Below are 20,404 nucleotides of genomic sequence, written 5' to 3'. Positions count from 1 at the left end.
GATGACAAGAAGCCAGTGATGCTAGTAGCCATCCCACAGTGCACACGACTCCATCCTATAAAAGTCTTCTGGCCCCCAATGCTCAACGGTGATGTGTTGGGGGATGGTCTGATGTATTTTGTTGTTAATTGTTGTTTGTTGTCTCTGTGACTTACCTTTTGCTTAATAAAAAGCCATCCCACCTGGACAGGGCAAAGGAGATCGGCGGGGCAGTGAGGCTAGGAAAGAGAGGAATTCTGAGAAAAAGAAAGGAGTGCCAGGAGGAGAAAGGAGAGAGACCTGAAGAGAAGAGAGGAAGGCTGCCATGGGTTAGATGGAGGAGACGCCCATGGGTGCTGTGGATGGAGAATCCGGCCCAGATAAAAGACATTAACAAATATTTAAAATTATAGATGAAAGGTAGTTTGACAGATGTTATTGGAAGCAGATGGTATGGGATTGAGGCAGGGATTCCATGCCTGCCCCACTATGGGAGGTAGTTTAGAGGATTGATATCTGCCCTGCCCCAGGCTAACTACAGCTATTTTAAAATATAACAAGCGTCTGTGTCTTGATTGATTGATTGATAGCCAGGCCTACCGGTAATACAGATAATTTTAAAAAACAATAGTGATGTTAGAAACGACATACTTCACTTTCATCTTAAAGGTTGCTCTTCCAGGAAGACCTCCCTGGTGCTTTCGGCTGGGTGGAGAGAGGCCCCTCTCATGGTCCAGCAGTGGCTGCACCCTCCCTTTCCCTTATAACCTGTAACACCTGCTTTCTTAGCCGTCTCTCAACCCAGGGGATAGAGTAAGGTGTCCGTAACTTGACACTGTAATATGACATCTACAAATGTGTTGGGCCACAGCCATGGCTAGCCAGGGCCACACATGGCCTGGGGACCACAGATTAAAACGCCTGACATAGAGGGTGCACGGGCTTATTCCCCCTCCCGCCCAGCGCCTATGTTCCACAAAGCACACTTTACCTGTTGCTCTTGATCACAGTAGCCTGCAAGGTGTTCTTTCCTTCCAGCAGTGTTCTTGAGAGTCTCAAATGCAGACACTCCAGTATTCTGGCACATTCTTGGGAGTCTGGCAGGTGGCCTGATACCCCAGTTCTACCCTCTCCTAATTGAGTGACCTTCAACATGTTGCTTAATTTCTCTGAATTCAATTTCATCATTTATAAAGGGGCATAAGAATAGAACCTGTTCCATAGAGTTGTGGAGATTTAAAGACATGCACAGTGTGTGTGTGTGTGTGTGTGTGTGTGTGTGTGTGTGTGTGTGTGTGTGTGTGTGATGGAGCCCAGCTTTGACAGCAAGCAAGAGATGCATTACTGTAAGGAGGGGCGTGGGGAGATGGCTCAGGCTCAGTATGTAAGTGTGAGGACCTGAGTTCAGATCCCAGAACCCACATACAAGCCAGCTGTGGCCATATGCATGTCTGAAACCATAGCACATGTGAGGGCCTAACAGAGACAAAAAGTTTGCTGGGACTTGCTGGCCACTGGCCCAGATCCAAGTTCAATGAGAAACCTTGTATCGAGGGAGTAAGATATAAAGCGTTAGACCACTTCCTCCCCACATCATCTTCTGCCTCTGACACACACGTATAGTGCTTATATCTATACAATCATGTGTCCATATGCCACACTCTCTTACACACACACACACATGCACACACGCATGGACGCACACTCTTACCGTGAAGAGCATTTGTAAACTCTAGGTACACAGACAGATGGATGGTTGAAAGCACCCTTTTCTTACATTTCTGTATACTCAAAGATGCCTACAAATGTCTTGCCTTCCACAGTACAGAGGTGCCTCTACATCACCTGCAGGCAGGGCACAGGGCACCTCCAGCCTCTCACCCTCTTCACTTGCATCTTCTTTCAAACCCTGGCCTGGCACCCCGGCTTCTTATCTGGATTCCACCTCTCAAGTTCCACCTTCTGTTTCAGCCTCTCCCTGGAAGGCTGCCCACTTCTCAGTCTCCCTGGGCGCTGCCTCTAGCGTGGGCAGGGGTTCCACACCCTGTAACCAACCAGCCTGGCTCTGCCTCCTATCAAGTCTGAACTGTGGTCCACAGCCAGGTGCCCCAGTTCTCATACGACTCCCTACAAGGGAATTAGAAACATTTTTATGAGCTGAGCGACGAAACAGATCACTGTACTCGCTTTGGGGTGAGGCTTTCCTATTTACAGCCCCCTCCCCCCCCACTTCCTTTCTCTGCTGCTGTAGACATCCCCGAACTGTTTCTAAAGAAACAGAGGCCTGTTTCCTAGACTGTCCAAGTCAGTAAACAGAAGTGTGCATTTAGAGATGGAGGGCGGAGAAGTAGGTGTTGTGCCTGGTCAGAGAAGGCATCAGACTGGGCACCGGAAGCTACACACAGGAAATCCTGTTGTAAGAGCAGATGTGGGAGCCAGGTCCCACACAGGTCGGCAGTTATCCCATCCAGGACCCCACTGTTGAGGGTGGCCAAGGAGTCGTTGGCATCAGCTCATGGAGATGGTGCCTCTGGTGCACCAGCGGCTTGTGACTCTGGGAGACCAGCGCTGCTGCTGATCGGCTTTTGGCTTTCTGCCTAGCAGCCAGGAAAACCTGGTTAGGCTGGTTTCTAGATCTCTTTCACTTCCTGGTTCTCATACCCTCAGGTTGGGAGTTTGTGTGGTTTACCTGTTAGTCTGCAAAAGGATGGGGTTTGGGTTTGGAATGTGTGATGGAATGTTACAGAAGGATGGAAACAAGTGAAATTAGAGCTCGCTGGGTGCCGTGACACATGCCTCTAGTGCACTCAGAACGCAGAGGCCAGCCTAGTGTACACAGAGAGTGCCAAGCCCAGCCCCCCCAGGACTACACAGTAAGACCCTGCCTCAAAAATAAGTAAATAAATAAATAAATACATTAGTTAATTAAAATAAAATTGCCTGTGTTGTGAAGGCCCTTCTAATTTGAGTGCCACCCACCCATCGGTCCCTCCCGCTCCCCACCCAGGCTGGCCTTGGGTGGTCTAGTGTCTCTGTTTGTATTTGATATGAATAGACCAGTACCTGCTTTCCTATCCGTCTCTGTCTGCAGTCCTTGCAGTGTGTACAATGGACCTCTTTGCTCTGTTACTCAGGCTTTCTAAATATGGCAGAAGTGTCTCAGCAAGCTCACAGTGAAGTGCCCAGGGTCCAAAATTTCAACTACTTTCCAAGATGGTTCAGCTACCCGCCAGGAACATTCTCCTCCTGACCCCGCCCTGTCGCTCAGGCCAATGAGAAAATCTTACAGGGGCAGATGCTTTATTCAAATAGGGCTAACTTTAGAGTGAGCGCCTGCCACCCTTAGCTTCCTCTACCCTGGAACTCCTAGGGCTAGAATGGGTCCTGGGCGAGCTGGTGACTAGTCCATCAGAAAGCTCCTGTTCTCTGGAGCTGTGAAAACAAGAAGGGCTGAGAGAGACCAAGGCCTGTCTTGATGGAGTCAGGGACTCCTCATGTCCCTGGTAGAAGATGATCAGGGTTACAGTAAAGTTAGCGAGCATTGTTTGAGTGTTCCTCGCATGCCAAGCCATGAATTTGAAGTACTTTATACTTTGTACCCCGCACCCCACAACCTGATAAGGCAGAATCTAGGCTGTGGAGCCAGACAGCTTTAGTTTAAATCTTATCCTCGCCTCATGCCCATGGTGGTATGTGCACACGTTTGGGGTGATAGTAGTACCCCCACCAGCGTATTCTGAGGATGACGTCAGACAAACGAGTGTAGAGTGGTGAACCATGCCTCTGGTACACGCTGGTCTTATTATTGTTGCCTTCGGTAGCTTCTTTCTTGGTCTTCTGTAACAAAGTCCCGCAAACTAGATGGCTTCAGATCACGCAGATGTGTTGTCATCTGGCTCTGGAGGCCAGGAGTCCAAAACCAAGGCATTGGCGGGCTTGTTTGGAAGCATGTGACGGAGCCTGTCCCATTTGCTGGAGTCCACCTCCTGGCCCAGCGAGATTGTCATGTCTGCCATCTGAGAGCCTCAGGCATTCCATGCCACAGTCACAGCCTGGCTGTCTTCTGTCTGTCCCTTCCCATCGTCCTTCCCCATGTGTATATTTCCTCTTTTTATCAGGGCATCACTCACATCAGATTTGGGCCCTGCTCTAATGACCCGCTTTTAACACCATTGACCTCTAGAAATCCTGTCTCCAAACAAGGTCACGTTCTCAGGCCTGACAAGTGATAAACACCCCGGGTATCTTTTAGGGAAGACATAATTTGACACACGACACAAGGCTACATAACATGCTTCAAGTTATGTGGCTTGTTGGTGATGAAACGGGTCCTGTAGCCAGTGATTTTTGGACAGTGGATTCCATAGCGTAAACCCCAGAGGAAAGGCTCGATTGTGCTCTACACCTTCTGGGGTGAAAGAATGAGGCACAGGTATCTAGCACTGTAACACGATGACATTGTCATCTACAGATGAGCTGAGCTGCACTCATAGCTATCCTGGGACCCGTGTGGGCTGTGGGCCACGGGCTAGCCTAGCTGGAGATGTTTAGAGCCTGCCACTGTTTGGGTAATGGCCTTTTTCTCTCTTTATTTTTCCTTCTTCCACAGCCTGCCTGCTTCAGGCTGAGCTGGTAAATTATGAGCGAGTCAAGGAGTATTGCCTCAAGGTCCTGAAGAAGGAAGGCGAGAACTTCAAGGCCCTTTACAGGTCTGGTGTGGCCTTCTATCATCTTGGGGACTATGACAAAGCTCTCCACTACCTGAAAGAAGCAAGGACCCGACAGCCAACAGGTGAGACAGCTGCCCCTGCTTTCTCACCACACCCACCCGTGACGATTCCTAGGGCTTGCCCGGTGTAGAAGATGGTGTTCGTGTCCATCAGGGCTACATGGGGCCAGAGATAGAAACCAAGAGCTCAGGTATAGGCAAGACCTGGAATGAGGAGAGTGCACGGTCCATGCCTTCACTTGGGGGTCTGGTTTCCAGGGACCCTGGGCCCCTCTTCTCTCCTCTACAGAATTCACTTTTGCCCTTCCCAACTCAAGGCTGTGCCTCTTCACTTATCCAGTGAATTTATCCAGAGTTCTTACTGGGTAGCACAAGTTGTACCAGGCACCAGGGATGTAGATGAGAAGCCGCCTCCCTTTTCCATGAGTCCACATTTGATTGACAAGACAGATGTAGCAGAAATGCCTGATGCTAAGCCCAGCATCTTTCAGGAAGCATGCACCAACTCCTCCGAGCGGAGGGCATCCCCTTAGATCATATGTAGTAGCTCTCCCAATCATTCTTCGAGTTATTCATGGGTGTTTGTTACTAGAGCAATGGGACAGGAACGACTCGAGGTGGTGAGTACAGTAGCAGTGAGCAAAGTAGGCTGCTGCTGTGTCCAGGGTGCTGTGCTTGTAGTCCTAGCATTCAGGAAACTGTGGCATCAGGATTGCTAAGCCTAGGAGTTCAAGACTAGCCTGGATAACACAGGGGAAAGTTGCTTTGTTTGGGTTTGGGTTTTCATTTGGTTTCTTTTGCTTGGTTGGTTTTTGTTTTTGAGACAAAGTCTTGCTGTGTCGACCAGGATGTACTCAGCCTCCAAGGTGCTGGGATTACAAATGTGTGCCACCACACCCAGCCAGGAACGTGTATGATAATGGAGGAAGTGTATTATAACGGATGGACAAGTAGATGGTGCACTTTGGCAGGAGGATGTCCTAGGAAGGAAATAAAGCAGAGTAAAGGGAATGCTGCTTTCGGGGAGGTGGTCTGAGACCCTCTCTGATGAGCTGAACTCTAGACAGTGACTGGCTCAGTGTTGTTATTCTTCATGTGGCTGGTTCGTTAAGATAGCAAGATTTCCTCTAACCTACCTCTAAGAAATTCTCCAGTTGTCAACATCCAACCATATTCTTTCCTTGTCTTTTAAAAGAATACCTCTTTATTTTTAACATATGGTTGGCTTATTTTCTGTGAATAAAATGTGTTGGGCCAACTATATCGTTAAGTGACTTTGGAACCAAAAGCGGACTCATCCAACAGAGTTTTCTTGAGCACCTACTATATGCCAGTACAGGATGCTGCCTGGAGCTTTTAAGCATGATGCACTGTCATTTTTACTTCCACCAGTAGGTATCCCAGGCAGCAGTATGAGTCTTGATGTTGTGGGGAGGGCAGAGCTTAGCAGTTTTAGCATGCTGTGCACCGCTCACTTAATTTAAGGACCACATCAGGAGGAGATGCTCAGGTTGAGAAGGGGCTATCTGGCCGTGCTTACAAAGACAAAAGCAAGCATGGAGCAAAGTCGTTTCACGCTCCCAAGTTAAGCAAAACAACATATTGGACTAATGTTTATTGATCACTGTGTCGGGCACTTTCAGACTTCCCTCTTCTGGCCCTCATAGCGACTCTATTGAGAAGGGTATTAAGATGCCAGGGGCATCAGGCTTGGGCAGACATGCCAATCACTACATTGTCTCCTTGAGGTTTGGGTTGTTTTGTTTTGTTTTGGTCATTTGGTTGGTTTTGGGTGGTGGGGTTTTTGTTGTTGTTGTTTGTTGGTTCCATTTTTGCAATAAGGTCTTTCTACATAGCCCAGGTTGTACTTGAACTCACTAAGTAGACCAGACCGGCTTCAGATTGGGAGTGGGTCACAATGCCTGTCTCCATGAACACCTTAGCCTTTCCAGGGTTCGGTCTTCTCTTTACAGTGAGGGCCAGGATACACACTGTGCAGGTTGTAATATGTGCTAAATGGGAGGATGAAGGCTTAAAGAAAAAAAAAAAAGCCTGGTACAGCCAGGCACAGGGTGTACACCTGCAGTGCCAGGCACCTGGGGGAATATCACTCATCTCTAGGGATTTGAGACCAGGCTGGGCAGCAACCCCTCCATTGAAAATGTTTTCTTTGGTTAGGTGTTTGAGATAGGGTTCGGTGTAGCCCAAGCTGGCCTCAAACTGGATAAGTAGTCAAGGGTGACCTTGAGCTGATGTTCATATTTCTCACCTCCCAGGTCCTGGGATGTACAGGCACATGCCACTACACCGAGCTGTAAGCAACATTTTTTTTTAACCTTAAAAAAAAAAACCCAAGTAGACATTAAAAATGAATATCATTTCTTGCAAATGGGACGTGAGGGGAGAGAAGTTGGTGGATTGTCCGAGAGTTAGTGCCAAGGCGACTCTCAGCTAAGTGTACTGACACTGGGACCACTGAGATCATGTTTTTTCTCTCCTCACAGACACCAATGTGATTCGGTACATCCAGCTGACGGAGATGAAACTTAGCAGATATTCCCAGCGGGAGAAAGAAGTCGTGTAATGGGGAAGCTTTCTTTTGGACCACGCACACACCTGACCAGGGACTTCAAGGAACCCTTGGCAGAGAGTCCCAATGTGGGTTCTCCCCAGTTCTTCCTGTACCCCTTCTCCTGTTGCTCCCCAAGTCTGTCTCCTCCCAGTGGGAGAAGGTGAGAGGCACCCCTGGACCTTAGTGGGCAGCCTAGACATGGGCTTTTCTTCTTCCCTGTCAGGCCAGCAAAAGGGACAGCTGGGGAAGAGTCCCATGGACTGGGGGCCATACTGTGGCTTTGACTTGGGCCCGTGTTTCCGAGCCTGGCAGGCGCATGTAGCCCAGTCTGGACCCTTCTCCACCTTCCTGATGGGTCAGAGCATCTTGAAGCAACTGAGAGAAATCTGGGGCTGACTCGGAATGTAAGAATCATTATTTGAACCAATGCTGAGATGGTGAATTTCCCTCCACCCGCCCAGTCAGTCACCTGAGCTCCTGCCACACACACCCCTACTTGTCTGGGCTTGTACTTTCTTCTCCCCCACTGAGAGGTCAGGTCTTTGCCAGGATTCACATGCCAGGAAGGCCCACTCTCTGTGCCCTCTGGTGACCACACATACCATTGCCCCCCACTCCCAGCCAGCAGGCAGCTGTGACAGCAAAAGGGCAGAGTGAAATGGGCCAGAGGTTGGGGGCAGAGCAGACTGCGTAGGTGACCAAGTAGGGAAAGATGACGCCAAGAGAAAGAGGGAGCCTTGGGTGGGCTGAGGGACTGGACTAATTAATGTAAATAAAAGCGACTTCACAGGTACCAATTCCTGCCGTTTCTGTGGGAAGCGGCCCACCCTGACTTCTGTGCCCCTCCTGTCCCCCAGGCAGAGTGGCCTACAGTTTCACCTAAAGCCAGTGGCCACCAGTCCAAGACTGCACATCGTGTCGGCCACAGCCTTGTGCTTTTAGGAGTTGGTGGGATTATGGGAACTGGCCCAGGTCTTGCTTTTGTGGGAATGTGTGCCCTACCCCACCCAGCCCTTTTTTTGACAAAATTATCTGAACTCAATATCTAGCACATAACAAGTGGATACATTTCGACTGCAGCCTGACTCTCCTGCCTTAAACTAACTGGATCCCAGCCTGGTCTCCTGACACTGATGCTCTCTATGCTCTGCCATGATGAAATATTTCCCGAGGGCTTACTGGGTCCCCCACCACAGTGCAATATAGGGTGAAATCCCAGTCTTCATGGAGATAGGAAAGATGAGACATCCATATGAGATTATTACCAATGACACCATTAATAATATATGATGCTTAAACATTTTCAAGGCACTTTCATGTATTTTTCGTGTGACTTAGTGAGACACTATTGTATAGAATTAAAATATATACAGATGCAATAATGTTAATAGTTAGGATTTATTAAACGCACTCTCTTCAGATCTTTACATGGACAATCTCATTTCTTTCATATAATCACTCAGTGAGATATTATTCCCAGGTGATGGAGAAGAAAACAGAAAGCTGGGAAAATTAACTTTCTTGAGGTTGCATGGCCTTACGGGACAAGGCCAGGATCGAAAGATCTTTGTGAGTCCACATCTTTAGCCGCTAACTATCCTGGGCTTAGCTGCGTCTCTGTTGGACAGTCACAACTGTTTGAAAGCAGAAAATTTTGCATGAAGTTGAAACATGTTCAACACATCAGTGCCCCTATCCCCTCATATTTATGTAAGCAAGAGAGAAAGAGACCAGAAGCCAGACTCTAACAGCCTGGGCGGTGACCAGCCAGGAGAAGACAGCTGAGACCAGGCAATTACATCTGTGTGCTGGTCCTTCTATTTACTGGTGGGGCAGCCTGAGTCTAAACTATCCACCTGGCATTCCTCACTGTATGGCCAGCAGTGAGGAAGGAATCACAATTACAGGCAAAGACCGGAGTTAATTGTGGGTTATTGGCTTAAGCAGTGGCTTTTACCATTGCAAGACCCGACCGCTGGTGAGGGGCCCCGCAAGCCAACAGCACAGGTTATATCTATACGGCTTCCCAAACACTTTCAATGGGGGGCTGCAGGAAGGTGCTAGAAATATCCAGAGTTCCGTGTTGGCTCTGGAGAAGAAGAAAAGGAAAAAGCCATTCTAGGTACCACATTCCCTGACTCCAAACACATCCTGTCTTCTTCCTCCAAAATGGCTTCCTATGACCTCTACCCCAAACTAGTCTTGGCCCTGGCATATGTGTGTGTGTGTGTGTGTGTGTGTGTGTGTGTGTGTGTGTGTGTACGTATATATGTATATATATATATATATATATACATACGTATATATGCCCTCAGCCTCCAATGCCACCCCAAGCTCAGAGTTTGTAAGCTAACGAACCATTAGGATCTGAAGGAAGAAAATGAGGTCAGAGGTGGTTTACAGGATGAGTTCAAACTGGCAGGCTCCCCCTTTTGTTCTTCGGTGCATTGGGAGTGATCTTGGCACTTACTCCCCAAAAAAGGACAGGAGAGAAGGCTTGCTCTGTTGAATGCATTGGGACAGCGCTACGCTCATAGGAATACAAACTATTGTCACCCCAAAGAGAATGTTTGAGAAGCACAATGAGGTGGAAATGAGTGTGCAAACATTCTCTTATCCCGTGACTCAGATACATGTGCTCATGGGAACCCCATTCACTGTGACCCAGACTTAAATGACACCCTACCACCACCACCACCACCACCACCACCACCACCACCACCACCACCAAAAGACCCTGCCTAGGGTATGAGTTAATACAAGGGAGCGGCAGGCCTGAATTTTCTGTGCATTTGTCGGCAGTCTTGTGAGGGCTGTTTCTCTTCCTCCTCCACATCCCCTACAATCAAGGACTGTCCTCTAATTACAGACTCGGTGGGTGCCGCTGTTGCACTGTGCACACAGCGCTCATCGTGGCTCTGCATAGCCCTCTGCCTGGACTTCCGTGAGAGACCCTTTGGCACAGCACTTATGCTTTTCATTGAGTTATAAAAGCCCCACACACGTGTTGTAGAACATTTAAGAAAAGTTAAGGATGAAATTCAGCCCATCGCACTCCCACCAATACTATATTTTTTATCCCTTTGGCACATTTTTCATTCTCCTTGGTATAAACGTGTACACATACTTTCACCTGCATTTGTTGTTTTTCTTTTTCTTTTTTTAATGAAGAAAATTGGATCGTGCTGTATATACTCTTTAATAACTTACTTTTCAAATGTGTATTTATATTTTAGAAAATGCAATATGTGCACAAATATACAAAATTCCAATAGTAACAAACTCTGTAGTTGGAAGTAACTCTTCTTCCTCTGTCTGCCACAACTAGTTTCCCTCTGGTTTCGTGTGTACCCTGCTAGAAATATGTGTTTTTCAAAGATATGTATATATATTCTTTTATCACTCACAAGTGGTTGCATATCAGATACTTTTGTGTCCTCTGTTGCTTTATGTATTATGTCATGGGCATTTCGGCATGTCTTTTAGACTGTTCTGATAGCATCTTCATGGTATGGGTGGATCGGATTTTGTGACCTGTCCACCAATGCAGATGATTTCACTTGGTCCCAATCTTTATTGTAGATAATGCTGTAACTGACACTCTTGTCGCTAAATTTTGCACATGGCTATGATGAGCTCCTTAGGATATAATCCAAGAAGGAAATTGCGTGACTATTTTTAAGGATTTTGATACACGTTGCCAATGCCCTGTAGAAAGTTTGTACCAAGACACTGTCCTGTTTGAAGCTCCCAGAGTGCCCTGCTCTCTGGGCCTTAACAAGCACTAGGTATTATCGTTTAGCAAATCTTTGACAATTTGATAGGCAAATAACAGTATGTCAATGGTATTTCATCTTACTGCTTTAACTTTCTTTGATTATCAGTGAATAACATTTTCATATGCTTATTGACTATTTGTATTTCTTTCTTTGTGGATTTTCTATTTATTTATTACATATCAATATATATTTACCTTTATCTGTTTATCTTTATTATCTATTTGTAATTTTAAGAATATTATTTTTGTCAAGAAATGTAGCAGATATGCTTTCCAAGTGCTTTGCTTTCAGATTTCATTTATGGTGCTTTTTGACATACATAAATTCCTAATTCTGCAATTAATTTGTCCTATGTTGCTAGCTTTTTCTGCCCGTATCTTAAGACTCTCCCGTCTTAACAGGCGATCTGAGGAGCTGCTACCACGGCTTCAAAATGCTTCGTCACATTTCATCATCCGTAAGATAAAACCCAAACCCCTTAACCTACGCTCAAGGTTTTTCCTGTGTCGCCTCACTCGGTACCAGGCTCACCTCCAGCCCTCTTAAAGTATCCTTCACTGCACAGTCATGTACTGGGTCTGGGGGTCTCTCCATACTGCTCCCCCTCCTTACTGGACATTCCTTGTACCTCACCCCATCTTTGCCTTGTTACTCTTTTAAGTGCTGACCCAGGATCACTCTCCAAACCTTGACCTGTGCTCCTAAAGTAATGCGTTTGCCTGCTATCTGCCACAACTGATGAGATTTTTTTGTTTTGTTTTGTTTTGTTTTTCGAGTCAGGGTTTCTCTATGTATTCTTGGCTGTGCTGGAACTCACTCTGTATACCAGACTGTTCTTGAACTCAGAGATCCTCCTGCCTCTGCCTCTGCCTCTGCCTCTGCCTCTGCCTCTGCCTCTGCCTCTGCCCCTGCCCCTGCCCCTGCCCCTGCCCTTACCTCTGGCTCCCGGGTGCTGGGATTAAAGGTATATGCTAACACCACTTGGCAAGACTTCACATTCACATCTTCCCTTACCAGCGTGGTCCTCAGAGTAGGCGCTCAGGTTTCTTTGCAGCCGCAACGTCTGACACCTCAGGTGCTTGGAAACTGTCGAGCACAGGACCTGCGGCAGATACTGCTTGTGGTACAAAGGAAGGTTTGGACTAGAGCTGTGTTTCTGAGAAGCGAGAACTTCCTGTAAGACTCGCGTTGGCAGGGAAGCCTCGCGCTCCGGCCCTGGCTCTCCAAAACCCACCACAATCACTTGAGCTTGTTAAAAAGGACGGACTCACAGGCTCAGCCCCAGACCCAATGAATCAGACAGACCCGGATGATGCCCAGGCCTTTAGCGTTCAGGGACCAACGCTGGTACAAACCAGCAACCTCACTCCAGATAACACGTGGCGCCATCACTACAAACCACGTAACCTCTCAGAGCGGACAAGTGAAGCTCTGTCAGAGAGCTCCCTTAGCAGACTGCTGGTCCCGTGACACAGAGGTAGTTACTTAACTTTCGGACTCTCGTTTTCCTAACCTACATAGAAGGGTGTTGAGACAATTAAGAAAGAACTGACCCTGGCTAATGTCTGCTACAGAGTGAGCGCAGACTAAATGACCGGTCCCTTCCCTGCCCCCTTCAGCCTCAGTTTTCCTCTTCTATAGTGTGATGGGCAATACCTCTGTGCCTGCCCTCCCTATTCCCATGCTCAGCACGCTAAAAGCCTTTGTGTAACTCTGGTCAAATGGGACAAGTTCTTGGGAAGGGTGGTGGGGAACAGAGCGTTCTATATGGCACCCTCATGGCCTACCACAGCGATCGGTGGGGAACACGGACGGATTTTCAGAACCCACCTAAGAGGACAGGCAGCCTTCGAGCTGCAAGGGGAAGGCAAGTATTAGGAAACAGAAGAGAAATTGCCCACTGTCCTTCCGGTGCCCTTGGTGTTCCCATCACGTGACAGGACGTTTGTGCGGCCAAACAGCTGATCAGCAGCCGCTTTGATTAAGATGTTCCAGCCCCCTTATTCAGCACCAGAGCAGCCCTGGGCAGGTGATGGAGGCGGGGAAAATGCACGCTGTCCATCAGGCATGGCATAGTTCAAATTACCGAGTCAGCATGAAAAGTCCCACTCTAAATGGACTGAAATTGGATTCTATTAAAAACCACATGCAGCTAAAGCTTTTTGGCTATTAATATTTTCTAAGACATAGGAGAGAGCAAGAGGAGGTGGCGGCTTCTGATGAAAGTTGTCTGGAAGGAGGCCTCTGCTGCCTGGTTTTTAAGGTCTCGGAGAACGTTAGGAGTAGAAGGGAGTTTGAGGTGAAATTGCTGTGCCCTGGCATCCAGTCCGATGACCTAGTCAAGGCCACACAGTTTCTAAGTTGTGCGGCTTGAACTGGAGCTCAGGCCAGTTGGTTGGTGACCAGCGACACTCTTTCTCCTAAACCAAAATAGACTCACAAAGCCCCTAACTTAAGAAACACTTATTTTGATGTTGTGAATTGGTTTGTTCTAAAGAAAGTAGGGACACTGTACTCACTTGTTTATCCCTCCACGCTGTATTTGCCCCCACGTGCCCCTCAGAAGAGGGTGCAGTGGCTAACAAGGCACGCCTCTGCCTAGCAAGAAGGCAAAGATAGCTATATCAGTTTCATGTAGGAAGTGTCACCAAGGGAGCAGAGAGGTTGTTCTTGGAGGCAGCCGCCACAGTAAAGGAGAGATGGATACATTTCAGGCCAGGCTCAGTGACAATCTCATGTCTTCCTTTCTGGCTGTAACTCAAAAAAAAAAAAAAAATGGCGGGAGTCGTCATGGGCTATCTTCCTGCCTTTTCTTCTGGTTTCTCATGCCTGGAATCAAGCCATGCCAGTTCTGTGTGTCCTTTTCAGGTCCAAGAGCTAAGAAATCACAGAAGGCTCTCCGGTTGTATCTGGCCAGGCCCTTCAAGTAGCTGGTCTCGTTCCCTTTGATGTGGTTGGGAACACAGGAGTAGTGCTTACCACAGCTGGGAATATGGCTCAGCCAGCAAAAGCGTTGACTGGGTTCTGGGACCAGAGCTTGAATCCTCAGCACATCTATGGTGCACATCTGAACTCTCAGGCCCGCAGAGGGGGAGACAAGAGGGTAATCCCTGCCTTACTGGCCAGCCGGTCTAGCTAAAGCAGTGAAGTCCTGGTTCAGCAAGAGAGCCTGTCCCACCAGCCCCCCCCAAAAAAACCTAAAGGGGAAAGTGATAGAAGAAGGAGACCTCTGGCCTCCACATGCACATATACATACATGTACACATGAATACGTACACAGATACCACACGCACACAAAAGTTTTGAAAGACACGATTTCCTTGAGAGGAACGTCACATGCCAGGCTTCATACAGTGTCATGAGCACCTTGCACGGAGCAGGACACTGTTGTCTCATCTCAGGCTCTTTATTCAGTCCAGAGTGATACTGTGTGTTAGAAACACAATGCACACCATCTATGTTTCCAAGGATCTAAATCAAAAGGTAACAGGAAATCAAGTAAAGAACCCCTACTGATAGATTCCATTAGTAAAGTAAAAACAAGGGCCAAGAAGACAGCCAAAAGCACTCGGTTGTAAATTTAGCAAAAGAAGGTACAGAACGGATGCTCCAAACACTATCAAACATGGCTGGAAGAAGTTAGAAGATGGCCAGATAAGTGGAACCACCTCTCACGCTGAAGAAACGAAAGGCTTCACTTTGTAAGCAGGACAAACATTTTGACCACAGTACTTCCCAGGCTGGCCTAAAGATCCAACACTGTTTCTATGATTGGCAAAATGATCCTAAAGTTCACATACAGGGTCAAGGAATCTAGAACAACCGATCTAAAAACAAAACCAAAAACAGAACAGCAGGGACTGAGGAGATAACTCAGTGGTTACAAGCATTCACTGTTCTTCCTGGGGACCCAAGTGTGGCTTACAACCAGCTATGATTTTGTTTTGTTTTGTTTACATTTAAAATTTTTTTTATTTAATTAATTTATTCAGATTACAACTAAACTGTTGTCCCATCACTTATATCCTCCCGTTCCTCCCTCCCTCCTGCTTTCCTCCTACTCCCCTCCCCTGGGTCTAAGACTGAGGGGGCCCTCCTCCTCCACTATATGGTCTTAGGCTATCAAGTCTCATCTTGGTAACCTGCTTATTCTTTCTTTGAGTGCCATCAGGCCACTCCACCAAGGGGAGGTGGTCAAATATGGGGCGCCAGAGTTCATGTCAGTTCCAGGAGAGCCGGTACTCCCTTCTGGCTTGCAAAGACATCTGCACACATCACACACACAGAGTTTCTTAAATAAAGGTAAATATTACTGAAAGGAATAAAGGACCCACATCTCCTGCTTTCAAAACTTACCATAAGGCTGTAATAGTGGAGACAGTGTGAGGATAACAGCCACGGAACAACAGAGCAATAGATCAACAGAAGAGAAATGAGAGTCCAAAAATAAGCCCTGACTTTTACGGTAAATTGATTTTCTACAAGGGTTCCAAGACAATCGAGAAAGTGGGGCGGGGGAGGGGGAAGGGGAATGGGGAGTCATCTCAACAAATGGTGCTGTGCCAGGTAATGGTGCAGGACCCTCTGCCTCATGCTACGTACAGGAATCCGCCCAACAAGGATTCCTGTCTTGGATGCAAGCGCCAGCATTACAAAATTCTTTGTGACCATAGTTAGATGATGGCTCTGAAACCCAAGCAACAAAAGAAAAATGACAAACTGGACTTCACGGAAAATTGAAATTGGACTTCAAAGGACACTTCCCAGAAGTGAGGGACCACAGAAGCGGGGGAGGCTGCAATTAATGTGTCTAACAAAGGCCCTGAATGTATAAAGAACTATGACACGTTGGCAATGAAAGACAACCTCATTTAAAAAGGGATAAGGGGGCCAGGCACGGTGGCACACGCCTTTAGTCCCAGCACTCGGGAGGCAGAGGCAGGCGGACCGCTGTGAGTTCGAGGCCAGCCTGGTCTACAAAGCGAGTCCAGGACAGCTAAGGCTACACAGAGAAACCAAACCAAGCCAAACCAAAACAACAACAAAACCACAACAAGCTACCGCTTTTTGCCCTTAGGATTAGGTCATCAGACAATTAACAAAAGGCACTACAGTTGCATTCGTTTACTTTCCTGTTTTTGCTTTTTGTTGTTGTTTTGGTTTGGGTTTGTTGTTGTTGTTTTTGTTTTTGTTTTCCAAGACAGGGTTTCACTGTGTGGTCCTGGCTGTCATGGAATTTGCTCTGTAGACCAGGCTGGCCTTGAACTCAGAGATCCACCTGCCTCTGTGTGCTCCACCACAGCCAGACTTCATTTACTTTTCTCGTCACTGTGTGCAAATACCTATCAGAAGCAACTCGAGGGAGGATGGGTGTACTCTGACCCCCACTTTAGAGGGTACAGCGAGTCCATCAGCATAAGAAAGACATGGTGGCAGGGCTGGCTCTGGTCCATGGTACCAGGAGCTTTGGGGATGCATTACTTCATCTCAGAAGATAAGGAAGCAGAGAGCTAGACCAACCTAGCACCCTCCAAGCCCACTTGTTCTCTGTACCTGCCCACTAGGCTCCACATTCTAATGGTTCTGCAGTCCCCCATGTCCCCTGTCTTACTTAGGGTTTCTATTGCTGTAAAGAGCGGTCATGACCACAGCAACTCTTGTGAAGGAAAACATTTGACTGGGGCTGGCTTGCAGATTCAGAGTTTTAGTCTATTAGCATCATGGTGAGAAACATGGCGGCATGCAGGCAGACATGACGCTGGTGAAGTAGCTGAGAGTACCACATCCGGGTCAGTAGGCAGCAGGAGGACAGAGAGACGCAGGGCCTAGCTTGAGCTTGTGAAACCCCAAAGCCACCCTCAGTGACGCATTTCCTCCACCAAGGCCACACCTCCTGGTAGTGCCACTCCCTATTGGGGAAGGCAATTTTCATTCAAACCACGGCCCCCTCCAAAGACGTGAGCCAGTTACCACAAGCTGTCTTCCCACCTTTTCACAGTTTCTCAAGTCTGGGTTCAAATAAAGCCATGTCTATTACCTTTGTAGGGGTAAGGGTTGAGCAATCACAGGTGACCCTGAGTCATGTCTAATTAAGTCCCTTGGGTGATTATTGGCAGGACATCCACACATAATCAGAGGATTCACAAAACCTGAAGTTCAAAACAGGGGTCCGTGGAGGACACTTTTCATATGTCTTGGAATGTATTCTTGGGAGACACCATGACCAATACAACTTACAAAATAAAGCATTTAATTTGGCGCTCGCTTATAGTTTCAGAGGGTTAGTCCATGGCCGCCATGGTACGGAGAGTGGACGCAGGCAGGCGAGCATGGCGCTGGAGCAGTAGCTAAGAGCTCACATCTGACCTGAAAGTTGCAGACAGAGAGAGAACGGGCCTGGCTTGGGCTTTGGAAACTTCAGAGCCCACCCCCAATAACTCACCTCCTCCAACAAGGCCACACCTCCTAATCCTTCTTAAACAGTCTCAGGGGGGGCGGGAGGACCACGCATTTCAGCCTATGGGACCATTCTTGTTCAACCTGCTGCAGCGCAAAAACTGTAGCACCCAGAAATTCCTCCTTGACTTCGTATTCAAGACACCTGAACGCATATGCCACCGAAGAAGTCCACACACAAATGCCCATAGCAACATTATTTATAGTAGCCAAAAAATGGAAAACCACCCAAATGTCCATAAAGTTACTGATGATCAATACAATATGGTTGAGTCACACATGATTCAGAGACGCTACTGAATGACCGTGACAAGATGCCTGGCCCCGCAATGCACCCCATGTCACATGGCTCCTGACTTACATGACATTCCCACAACAGGCAAGTGACAGAGACAAAAAGAGGTTGGCAATGGCCTAGAGCACAGAGTTAAGGGAGCAGAACTGGGATTTGAGGAGTGCGGGGATTTTTGTTGAAGTAATAAAAACGTCCTGCAATTGACTCTGTTGACGGCTATGCCCCTTGGCAAGCCTACTAACTAACCATGGAACTGTGTGCTTCCAGTGGGTGCATCCTATTTTTATGGTTGTTGTTTTCCTGCTGGCCTGGAATTTGCTGTGTAGACCAGGGTGGCTCTTGAACTCACAGAGATCCGCCTTCTTCTACCTCCCAGGCGCTAAGGCTAAAGGTGTGCACCATCATGCCAAACAGGACGTTTTCTCTTGATAAGACTGCTAAGATAGTTTAGCTAGCCCAATAGATCCAAAATGTTACTATTTCATTAAACAATCAATATTAAGACGTATATATTATTTAATGTTCTTTTCTTTAATTTTTTTTTCTCTAATTTTGTGTCTGAGTGAGTCTGAGCTCTTGACTGTTGGTGTCAGATCCTGTTGAACTGAAGTTACAGGTAGTTGTGAGATACCCAACATCGCCACTGGGAGCTGAACTCAGGTCCCTCTATAAGAGCAGAGCAGTACTCATTGTTAATCAAACCATCTCCCCAGCCTTCATATTCTCTCTCTCTCTCTCTCTCTCTCTCTCTCTCTCTCTCTCTCTCTCTCTCTCTCCTCCTCCTCCTCCTCCTCCTCCTCCTCTTCTTCTTTTTGTGATGTAGTGTGTAATTTACACTTAATAGTGCATCCCATTTAAACCAACCCCAGTGCAGATGCTTCCTGTTGCATATGGCTAGCAGCTGCCCCATCAGACAGCACAGCTGTAGTTCGTCGAGGAAGATTCTGTGAAGACGGAGCCATCACCAGATTACAGGGACCTTTTTGGTGGTTTTAATCCTGACTCTTCATGGAGTTCCCACCACTATCATGACCAGGCAACTCCAAGGATTTTCACTGAGGCAAGGCAGAGCTAAGACTACCGTTGGGGGAAAGAGGCCCTGGTCCATGAGCCTCCTCTATTGGCTCAGTGTTGACCCCACACAGCCTTTATAACTTTACCACGTGTATATCTCAATTAAAGGGGGGTAATCATAATTCCATTCTCATAGAATCTCTGTGAGGATGGCATGTGATAATAAATGCAATACACCATGTAGAGAGTAGAATTAGCTTTAGAATTAGCTAATTATAAACAACAGCACCGTCATTATTCTGCCTCTCAGCTTTAGCAGAGAGCCTGGCCCACAGCAGACCCCTGGGAAACAGCTACTTCCACAAGGGAATCTGTATGCCACTGGCTGATTCCTGGTTCCTAACTCCAACATGATCATTTCTCCAACACGAACATGGCTCACACCCTCCTACCCCTGGCAGGCATCCTCAGGAGTGTCCACTCACAGCCTGCCTTTGCCCTGCTCAGAGCAAGTGCCTCACTATGGCATCACAGTGAATAGTTAAAGACAGCCTCTGAGCTCTCTAACTCTTCTGTTTTCCTAGACTGTATATCCTTGGCTTCTTCATGTGACAGATTTTCCAACTCTAAGCCTTATTTTTCAGTGTTTTATTGTCCCTCTTAAAATGCAGCAGACTCAACAGGAAAGAGACTTTTATCATCCTGACATTCAGACTGCTTACATGCCTGGCTTTATGATCCAACCATGTTACACTTAGTTCCCGGTGTGCTCATAGCCCTGTCCTGCATTTATATTACCGACTTTTAATTACTAAGTTGTAATTGTATGTCCAGTAGCTGCTACCACCACCCATGCTTTTGCCTAGTGTTATTTTGGCTACCTGTGGCCACTGTGTCTGAGAATATTAAGTGGAAAAGTTCTTGATAAAAACTGTAAGTTCTAAATGGTGCGCTGACCCAAGAAGCATGGTAAAATCTCACACCACCCTGTACCAACCTACACAGGGCTCGAGGCATCCTTATCCAACATAGCCACACTGTATATGGCACCCACCCAATAGTAGCTATTTCAGTTATCAGATCAGCTGTCACGGTATCTCAGTGCGTGTGTTCTGGTGTCCATTATTACATATAAAAATGGCCCAAGGTAGGGGACCAGAGAGCTAACAATGTGTCCTTAAGGTGAAAAGTTCAAAGTACAACATGAGATCTTGAAAGGGACAGAGAGAGAAAATGTATGTAACTTTCATTGTTATAGTAAATTTATTACTGGTTACGATCGTTGTTATCGGTTATTGTTGAAAATCTCGTACTTTGCCTAATTTGTAAATTAGACCTTGTTACAATCACGTGTGTCTTGGGATAAACAGAGTTCAGCACTGACTTCAAAGCCAGGCATCTCTCAGGGTCTTGAAACATGCCCCTGAAAACAAGGAAGACTACAGTACTCCTTAACGCCCACCTCTTGGTGTAAAAGGATTCCATCCAGCACCAATAGACTGGTAGGGCGTCGTCCTTATCCTGGGAAGTCCTCCCACTGCCTTCCAGAGAGGAAGCACTTCTTGCTCTCTAACCTCACA

General features: G+C 47.2%; 1 protein-coding gene across 1 annotated transcript in view; it reads left to right on the top strand.

Annotated features, from left to right (window-relative positions):
* The window catches only part of TTC9 (tetratricopeptide repeat domain 9), a 38,148-nt gene extending 26,750 nt beyond the window's left edge, over positions 1 to 11,398 (top strand). The window contains exons 2-3 of the mRNA XM_084793534.1: positions 4,589 to 4,771; positions 7,213 to 11,398. Of these exons, the coding sequence (XP_084649660.1) occupies positions 4,589 to 4,771; positions 7,213 to 7,292 (263 nt within the window). The 3' untranslated portion in view covers positions 7,293 to 11,398. The remainder of the gene's footprint in view (positions 1 to 4,588; positions 4,772 to 7,212) is intronic.
* Positions 11,399 to 20,404: the final 9,006 nt, after the last annotated feature.

Source organism: Acomys minous (assembly GCF_964271855.1).
Source record: "Acomys minous genome assembly, chromosome: 8".
Classification (NCBI taxonomy): Eukaryota; Metazoa; Chordata; class Mammalia; order Rodentia; family Muridae; genus Acomys; species Acomys minous.
Note: the sequence above shows the minus strand (reverse complement) of the source record. Positions and strands in the feature narration are given on the sequence as shown.